Source organism: Nymphalis io, chromosome 14 (assembly GCF_905147045.1).
Source record: "Nymphalis io chromosome 14, ilAglIoxx1.1, whole genome shotgun sequence".
In the NCBI taxonomy this organism is placed as follows: Eukaryota; Metazoa; Arthropoda; class Insecta; order Lepidoptera; family Nymphalidae; genus Nymphalis; species Nymphalis io.
In genome coordinates this window covers 11,412,196-11,422,816 of record NC_065901.1, presented here as the reverse complement: position 1 = coordinate 11,422,816, position 10,621 = coordinate 11,412,196, and the positions used below count along the sequence as shown (strand labels likewise).

General features: G+C 33.2%; 1 protein-coding gene across 1 annotated transcript; it reads left to right on the top strand.

The window, feature by feature from the left end:
* The first annotated feature begins 4,904 nt into the window (after window positions 1–4,904).
* On the top strand, window positions 4,905–8,601 carry LOC126773207 (putative uncharacterized protein DDB_G0282133). Its single transcript, XM_050493946.1, has 3 exons — window positions 4,905–5,069; window positions 5,527–5,631; window positions 5,824–8,601. Exons 2-3 carry the CDS (start codon window positions 5,535–5,537, stop codon window positions 8,289–8,291), a joined length of 2,565 nt encoding a protein of 854 aa, XP_050349903.1. The 5' UTR covers window positions 4,905–5,069; window positions 5,527–5,534; the 3' UTR covers window positions 8,292–8,601.
* Window positions 8,602–10,621: the final 2,020 nt, after the last annotated feature.

Here is a 10,621-nt window from a genome sequence, read left to right as displayed (position 1 = left end):
TGACACCGATAACCGAAATAAAACCGAAAGGTCCTTTGTTTTACTTTTTTTTATTATACATATTCTATGATACTTAAAAATAAAGATTTTATATTAAATTCATCACCGAGTACAAGCAAGGTACATAGGACTTAGACTCTTAACATCTTGGATTAGTGATTTTGTCATTTGCATGTCACTTTGGTTATTTCCATATCACGCTGTGAGGCATCGATTTTACATTATAAAATGCAAATGTTTAGAGTTTAATACCATATTTTGGTTGTGTACATATAAAAATTAATTAAAACAAATCAAGATAAACAATCTAGAAACATCTTATCGCTAAACACAAGCTACAAAAATTTCCATAACGATTGAACGTTCGTAATTTTCAACTTAAGATTACGACTAACTTAACCTACTTTTTAAAAGTTAACAGAACTCAAGTTGAAAATATGTTCAATGCAAATACCTAAGCGAGAGTACTATAGCTCCGTTGCTCAAAAACAAACGTCAGAGGCAGGTTTCTTTGAGTCCGTTTAAAAAAGCCTCCGTCGTGATTCCAAATGGGGACATTTCAAAAGTAGGTTTCCCCATTCCTTTCATGTCAGTCACCAACAGTATCCTATCGTAATTACGATCTGACGCCATGAAAGACGAGATAAAAGTGTGTCTCGTTTAGGTATTGTGGTCCATCCTTTAATATCTGGTAAGGTTTGTGTACAGCCTTATCCATATATGATGATGACATTTATTCTAAATCGTCACTACGAAGCGTCCTGATCGCGTTTGTCTGCATGTTAAAGCTCGGTTTCCCGGTCGAGAGTCACTTCGTGAAAACTTGTACAGTCAGTTTGTGCAGTTAAGCGCGTGCTTTGGTTGGTAAAGCATAAAATTAAAGGCGCGGTTTGTGAAGTCGTTACATTTCTAAAGATTTCGCATGCACAGTTTAGTTCGTGTAGTTTAATGGCAATACTGAAGGAAACCGGAAGTTTTCTCTCTTTAGCTAACGTACGATGTTCCTTTTCCTTTTTTCTGTTGTGCGCTAGATTTTTATGCGTTTAGTTAGCGTTGAGTTTTGATCAAATTTACAATAGCAAAGGCGTATTCAGTAAGGATTCAATGAACATCACAGACAAAATTATAGTTTACACATTCATTCAAATTATGAAATTGCCTCCGTCTAGTGGGTAGCCTATAATGTTACAGATTTCCAGGTTGTGGGTTTAAACCCCAGGTCGGGTCGATAAAAAAACTAATGGTTTTTCTGTCGAAAAATCAGTAGCAGTCCGAATGTTGAAAGTGTGTAAAAACCTGTGCCTCGGAAGGCACGTAAAGCCATTGGTTCTGCGCCTGAACTATTTCCGGTCCCATCGGATTATGAGGGTGAGGGAATAGAGAGTGTACTTGTGTTGGCTATTTGCGCATGCACTTGTGCACTAAATCTCAGTGGCAGATATCTGACAGGACTCCAGTAAATGACGGTGTCCTCCTCATTCAGCTACGTTGTTAACTTTAACTTTTGGACGTATTGTTTATACGTTTAATAAACATAATATTACAATTCAAGGCATTGTTCTGTTTAAATTTAAAACAATCGTCACTATTTTAGTGTTCGAGGTTGATGTCGTTTGTCGACAAAGTAATACCACTAAAATGCGTAGGTGCGTAAAACATTTACTTGTTATATGGTGTATTGTAAGCTACTATATAAAAGTACTATTAAATGTATATAAGATATGCATAGTGTTGTTTTTCTAGTGGTCGAAGTAAGCGATTTGTCAGATGAAATAAAAACCAGATATTTAATGCTTTTTAACCTTAATATTATTCCTTATACGTGTGTCTGTTACTGAATATCTCCTAGACGGGTGGATTTATTTTGATGATATCTTAGTGCATGATCTAACCTAGGAAGGAGTAACGTTTAACGCGAATGAAACCGCGCGGAGCAGCTATTACAAAAGTAAAAGAAGTTATAGTTTATGAATGTCCCACTTCTGGACTAAGGTCTTCATTCCCTTTGAAGAAAAGGTTTGGTTGGTGGCAGAAATTAATTGAGACACGTATGCCGGATTAAGCACAGTATTTACACCTCATTGAGGTGGCCTGGGTTTGAACCCGCTTTCATCGGTTAAGATTCAGGTGTTCTAGCCACTGGGCTATTTTAGCTTATATGTATATTAGTATTTATTTGTTAGCAAGCTTTTAAAGATTTCAACATATTATAATAATAATAATAACCTGGGACATTATTCACACACGGCCATCAAATCCCAAACTAAACAGAGCTTGTACTATGAAAACCAGACAACTGATAAACTACATATACTATTTTTCTTTTGTAAATACATACTTATAAAGATAATTACACCCAGGCTCAGGACAAACAGATATGTTCATGCACACAAATGTCTGTCCTGGGTGGGAAACGAACCCACAATCTTTGACGTGAAAGGCAAGTATTTACCAACCACACCAATCGGCCCGTCTTATGAAACATATTTTATTAAAAATGTTACAGCGGGATGTCGTCGTGATAGACCCTACTGAGACTAAATTTTTTGGCTTTAATAGCTAACAAGATTGGCTTGAATTAAGATTGTCTTGAATAGCTAACGTTTTATATTTATTAAAGTTTTACCTCATTATCATATTACAACCATATATTCGAATAATAGCCATCATAAATCTTTCTGTGTCTGTTTTTGTCGGACGATAAACAAATTGATCGCTTGTATTCTACTTTAATTATGAAACTTTAATAATACGACGTTATTATGTATCGGAAATATGTGTTAAATAATAAAAAACTATGTAATACTACTAATATATATGGTAATGGTAGTAAATAGCAAAGCCTATCATGCTTAAGCCTATAACTATAACGATTTATATTCTTATATCATGTTAACACACACTTCTCTGTGGCATAACTTTATATTATATTTTATATTAAAAGAAGGAAAAGGCAATTAACATTTTGTCGACGACTGTAGCAATTAATGCAACGCTGCATTGGGCCTTCCGTCTACGCTGCTGACCTTGAAGTGAGCAAGTTAGTCAATATGTAAACACTCACCTCACACCTGCATTTACTGCACCTTCGACGCTGCATTATTTGAGGATCAACGCGAGCATTGGGAGCTGATATAAAAGTGGTAGCAAATTAAGGAGTAAAATTGCGGTCAAATTTAATTGTTATTCAGTGAAAATTGTTTATTGAAAGCCTTGGTGCAACCGAGTAAGTTGTATTACATTGCATTTACGTCGAGTTGCGTGATACATTGCAAATGTGGCAGATATGGTCACATAGCAATTTTCGATTTTAATTGATTCTGAAAACCAACCAACAAATTTACTGGTGGTAGGGCTTTGTGCAAGCTCGTCTGGGTAGGTACCACCCACTCATCAGATATTCTACCGCAAAACAGCAATACTTGATATTGTTGTGTTCCGGTTTGAAGGGTGAGTGAGCCAGTGTAATTACAGGCACAAGGGACATAAAATCTTAGTTCCCAAGGTTGGTGGCGCATTGGATATGTAAGCAATGGTTGACATTTCTTACAATGCTAATGTCTAAGAGCGTTGGTGACCACTTACCATCAGGTGGCCCATATGCTCGTCCGCCTTCCTATTCTATAAAAAAAAAAAAACCTGCGTTATCGAGAATTTTTCGACAAAAAACCCAACAACTTTTTCGGTCCAAACTGCGGCTTGAACCGAAGATATCGGGATCAGCGACCGTTTAGTTAGCTACTAGATCAACGATAGTATATAACTTATATAGAAAACAATGCAATCATTTGAGTTTCAATATTACTTTTACATACTACTACATAACACACTTTTTTAACAAAAAGTTTCTAGTGTTTTTTGCAAATGACTTCATTAAATTGAATTTCAATAAATGTTACTTTAGTTTATTTTTATTTTTGGAAACATTTCATACAAAAGACAAAGAAAGTTGTTTACGTTCTGTCTTTCAAACGAGCAAGTCGTTTGCATCGTGATATTTAATTTCGTAAAGCGAACGAAACTTATTAAATAACTCGTTCTATTATAATGAAATATATATATCTTTAAATTCTGTAACATAATTTTAGATACAAAATGAGTTTAGAAACTTTAGTATATTACATAAATATGGCAAATCTTAATTTATATCAAATCGTTATTCGGTTCGTAATATTTTAATGATTTATATTGTGTTCCGAGTGTTTATCTACAAAATAATCAGCGATTATTCTATTTTAATTACTAAAGTACGACACGTCTAAAATAAATTACTATTAAATACAAACTTTACCTATATCGATACTAATATTATAAATGCCAAAGTAACTATGTCTATCTTTCTGGTTTGTTTTCACGGCTAAACTGCTGAACAGAATTTGATGAAACTTGATATGAAACAAGCTTGTACTTTAAGGAATACAGACTACTTTCTATACCTAATACCTACCTGCCCACTTAACAAGCGAACGAAGCCGCTGGCGAAAGCTAGTAATATATAATAACATTTGTTATTTATTTACATTGTTTGATAATATTTTGTTTTACATTACAATAAATACAAAGTATATATAAGCACATATTTACTAAAACTATATATTTCTATATTATGCCGTGTGACGTGCATAAAATAATCGATTTGACACCATAGACGATAGTCAATAAGTTTTTATTAATATATTGGGAGGGTAAATTAAAAATAAAAATACTACTACCTACACCTAAAGAACGAATTCTAGTTTGATTTACGAGTCTTTCATTAAGATATAAGTCGACATCTAGTACTCGGTAATTTCGATGAATGAAAACTATTGAAAACATATCAACAGACGTCAAAAGAATAATTAAATGACATGAAATGAAATTGTAATAATATTTACGCATGTTCAGCGTATTTAAAAAGTGTGTTTTGAATTTCGAAATGTCAGCAGTCTCAACAAATTGTATAAAATAATCATTTTACGTCAATAACTGTCTGAAATGTAAATGGTGCACATCTTTTTATATTAAATGTTGAAATTCAAATAATAATCTCCGTAAAATATTAAGTTGAAGTGATTTTAACATATCGGGTACGTATAAACGAAGTTTAATATTTTGAGTATTTATTGTTTAGTAAAATGTTTGATTTTAAGGTTTTTTTGTCTTTTTTTATACGAAAAATTTCATTTTTTATTTTACCTTAAATATGTAGAATACGTTAAATGTTAATGATTTTTTTAGTACTATATTAAATAACATGTCAATGACGTTATATATATATTATGTCAACGATATACTGCATTAATATCTTATATAAGACCACGAACTATTCTATTTCTATTTTCACCTCATACAGAAACCTTATGCTCATTCTGTGACTTGCTTGAGACGTAAATTTAGCATAAGCAAGAAATGCATATATTGAGGTTACTTACATTAATGTTATATGAAATATTGATTTAGATTAATACTAAATAAGTCGAAATAATAATATTTATGTTAGTCAATAGATATTTTCGTTGGTACTGGATTAATTATTTTTTTTAGATGTCAAAATGATTGAAGATGAAACCGATGAAGAATGTATTGACGATCCGATAAGATTGTTTGATTTTGAACAAGATCGAGTGTTTTGTTGTTCAAAATCAAAAGGTAAGCTATATTTTTGTTTATAGAAATTCTTAATTGTCAAAAAAAGGATGTGGACTAAATAATTAATTTATAAAATTTTTAAAACGCGGACGTATGTTATTGATTGATCTTATTGATTTTGTTATAATTATGCATTGTCTTATAATGTACAATATTAAAAATTATTTTACTCGGGATTTTTTTTTCAATTAGGTATTATAGAGGATGCTAGCCATGAAGATAATATACGGCTTAATAAAAATCTTTCAGATTACGAAGAAACAGTGAATTCAAATAAAAGTAATTCTTCTATATTACCCGTTACATTTTTTGATATAGAAAGCAACGTGGAACTTTTAAACAAATGTCGTCCACTTTTCGTCAAACTCGTTGACTGTAATAGATTTCCTTCGTATCATAAATTGAAAATGAATGTCAGAGATTATTCTAATTTGAATTTGAACAAAAGTGATTTACAGGAAGCAGATTGTATAGAAATTTTATCTTCAGACGAAAATGAAAATGATTTAATTTTGAAACAGACAACTTTAGAAGATATTATGCCTACCACTGTTGGTAATAAAAAGTTTTCTAAACTAGGGTTTGTAAGTAAAAATGATACGATTTCAAAAAGAAAAATTGTATACGATACAATAAATAGTTATCAAAATAATAAAGTTATAGATCAAGGAATAATAGATTTTAAAGAGTCTCAGAAAAATATTATAACCAATGCAAAATCTGATAACAAAACAAAATTGATTATCGATAATCAACATAGCTATACAGGCATCCGTGATGAACGAATGAACACTTACGCAAGAATTATCAATAAAGCGTATAAAAAATTGACTTCCAGAGACATTGAAAAACCATTTAAAGAAATTAAAACGAGAAATACATCTAATAAGAGCGGTAAACCGGATTTCTTAGTTGATAATACAAAAATAAACTGCATTGATATGGATGATTTTGCCAAAAATAAATTTAATGGAAAAAATTGCAATAATAAAGAAGAATTGCTAAAAAGAGTTTCAAACGTAATACACTCGATATCAGAAGAAAATAAAGGTAATAATGTTTTTAATAAAGAAATGCAAACATTAGAAAGTACGATTGGAAATAACAATGGCTCAAGTTCACCTTTATTACCTTGTCCATCAAAGATAAAAAGAAGCGACCAAATTAATGGGATACATATAACACAAAATACGGTACTTCCATCTTATGCCAAACATAAAATAAACAAAAATGTTTGTGAGGATCAGTTATTTAGCGCTAACAGAGTGATTCCTCATTTTCATTACGAATCAGTGTATGCAACACAAAAAAGTACGTCCTTTAATTTAAATCAAAATGCTTCCAAAAATGCAACCCTGAAAACTGGATGTGTCCAAACAAATATTGAACGCGTATCTTGTGAAGTAAATGATAAGAACAAAGGTTTATCAAAACAGTGTAATAAAAATAAACGTACCAACTTAGTTGAGCCTAATGTAACACAAATTAACAATATAACACATAATAATCATTCTATATGTAAAGCTAATCATTCACTCAATCATGTGACGCATTTATGTAAAAATCAATGTTGTTCTCAAGCGAACTTAAGTCAAAAACAAACTGCATGTAACCACATAAGGGAAAAGTCGAGAAATTTAGGAGTGAATACGAAAAATAATTCAATATCGTCTCTAGATGCAACAAAAGGAAATAGTAATCCAATACCTGTAGGTAACAGTATTCCTATTTCATTAGATCGCCAACCAAATAAAGTGCACTATAATAATTATATTACGCCAACATATCCAATTCAAAGAGTTGAATCCAATCAATGCAATTCTCACTCTAACGATTTAACTTTTCAAGCGAGTAATGTATTGCTTGCAAATGATCAGCCCTCTCGAAATATCTATCAAAGCAATATTTATCTTAATAATACGTATAGTTTGGAACATTCCTTAAGTAATATGTCAAATGGTACGAAAACTGTGACTGGTTATGAAGACAATTTATCACCTTCATTTTATTCGATTCCGTTACAATTAACTCCTATTAATCTATTACCTGAGTATCGCAACGATCACAGTAGAATCTCAAGAACACAATTCCAACATCATTACATTAATTATACCGAAAATGTTGACAGTCACATAAACTCAAAGAATAGAAAAAGTAATTCAAACGTCAACAGAAATACAGCAATAGCTAGTGTAATTCCTGATGTGAATCAAAACATTAGTAATGCTGTTGAAAATACTAAGCATTCGGTTGCGAGTGAAGTGGTTAATAAACATCCATATTTAAAACAGTGCTTAGAACGTCCGTCTTTGCTAAAAAATAAACCTACCAACATAAATAGGGAGAAGCGAAAATGTGTAAATAATACAGAAAGTTCAAATTTAGATAAAACATTAAATAAGGGTTACTCCCCACCAATTTTGCCGATACCAACTTATCAGAAAACCTTTGAAATATTGGCTAAAATTAATCTTTACGATTTTGACAGAGGTTTCAGTCAACCTGATTTATCTGATAATTGTATCCCATCGTCTCGAAATTTTTATGTTTTAGAAAAAACTGCGTGCAAAAGAAAAATAAACGATGTAGAAAATGTATCAGGAAACATTACACTAGATGAGTATAAAAAACGCATAACTGGGGATAGTATACGAAAGTAACAGATTATCGTGTTGTATTAATATTTGACACATGACAGCAGAGTACAAAACGTTCTAATAGCGTAGATAAACTTTACATAAAAAGGAAAAAAAATACATCGTAATATAAACAATTCCATATTGATTCAATTTAAAAATGGAAATAATTTTACGCATGTTAGAAAATATTTTAAGTGTACACGGCTTAAATAATTTTGACCTAAACTTACTTAATCTGATTTAAATAATAAGTAAGAGAATTAGGTTACTAAGTTGAAAATTGTTTTTGTTCAGTTTTGTATTAGTTCTTGGAGATTTAAGACCGATAACATTTATCGATGCATAAATAGGGACTGACTGTTTGATTTGAATTTATATTGGTTTATTTAGTTGTTTTTTTATTGTAATTTATAAGCAAATGCACTTATGATTATTTACGACTTTTTCGTCGTAGTAGATAGATATTTGTATAATTGTAAGGTGTATGTATTATAAATATACATTACACTGAAAACTGTAGGATATTTAATGTTATTTAAAATTGATAGTGTAATTATTTGAAAACTATTATTACATAAGGTTTTGTTGTAAGATTTTTTCACTGGTTGATTTTATTTCAAATTGCTGTAATATTTGATATTGCTTCGTACATTGTACACTCTTTTGTTGATTGCTGAATTATCATAATTAAAAAGTTTAAATCAATTATTTTGCCTTTTATTATAAAAGGTGAGAAGGCGAATGGACAGATGGACCGTCTGACCATTTATCACCATTGCTGATAGACGTTAATTATGTGCCGCCAATCATGATAGATAGATGTTATAATAATAATATAATAATAATAAATGTTTATTTACCGATAGATCCATAGTGTTAGTTACAAGCTTTAAAAACTATGTTAGTAGATATATTAACTATTATTTAGCATACATAAGGGGTCTAAAACAACGAGTTGATACATGAAGTTCCTCCCAATGTTTAACAAATGGATTATCCATTTTCAGCATCAATGTATTCAGGATACCGTTAGAAACTCCGCTGTTAAGCAGTTATGACACTGGTCGTTCTCTTAGACTTGGATACATTATTGCCGTTTTTGTTTTATAATTAGAAGATATATATTAGATTATAAAATAGATACTGGTGGTAGGGCTTTGTGCAAGCTCGTCTGGGTAGGTACCACCCACTCATCACATAATCTACCGCAAAACAGCAGTATTTGGTATTGTTGTGTTCCGGTTTGAAGGGTGAGTGAGCCACTGTAATTACAGGCACAAGGGATAAAACATTTTAGTTCCCAAGGTTGGTGGCGCATTGACGGTGTAAGCGATGGTTAACATTTCTTACAATGCCGATATCTATGGGCGTTGGTGACCACTTACCATCAGGTGGCCCATTTGCTCGTCCGCCAACCTATACTATATAAATAAAAATGGTATCAACTGAGACTGTCTGGCACGAAGCCTGTTTTGGTCCAAATAAATTTATTTGTAATACACAAGAATATGATCATTACATAGGATTTTATTTAAATTTAGATTATTAATTTTTATTATTTTAGTCAAATTTTAAAATAGTTCCTCCCGATTCCCACCCGACGCAAAGCTGCCCGTAATGCAGGCCGCATTTCCGCGTTGTATGGCAATGGACAACCTTTGTGCCAAGTGTGACCCGGAGCGACTGTCAAATCCCCTCTCTCTAAGGCGACAGCCAATTTCCCTTATTAAACTGAGGGCATCCGACCCCCAACATCCCGACGTCTCAACCGCTAGTGGCACAAATAAATAATTTTTTAAAAAGGGGGCATACTTCTCCCGTTTTCTCGCTGCTGCACTCTCAGCAGCCGCCCCAGCCGTCCGTGTTGTGTGGGCCAGGTGAGAGGCCGCGAAGGTATTGACACAGGTAGCATCCCATATCAAACTTCTTCCCCTTTGCCATGGGACCAGTGTCAAGCCGGTCTCTTGCCATCGGAGCGACTGAGACCTGGTGGTTCCAGGACGCATGGGACATTCGCCGAAACCAAGGCTCTCCGGACAATGTCGTTTAGAGCGTGGTGTCGGGGAAATCTCCCCGAGCATCGTCCGCAACTCAATGCGTGATGACCGTTGGCACCCACCATGGATCCGCAGATGCATCGGTGTGGTTGACAAACATCGCAACCAAGGCGGAGAGCCACAGCCACACGCAAAGAGTCACTGTCGAGAAGAGTCCCAAAGTAGGGGGAAGGCAAAGCCTGCAACCAAGCTCCAGACTCCGTCCTCGACACCGCTCTGAGTCTGGCCAAATCCGCTCCCCCAGCCGCACTGACAAGTCGGTCGAGCTCAGACTTGTACCCCACATCGTCCCAA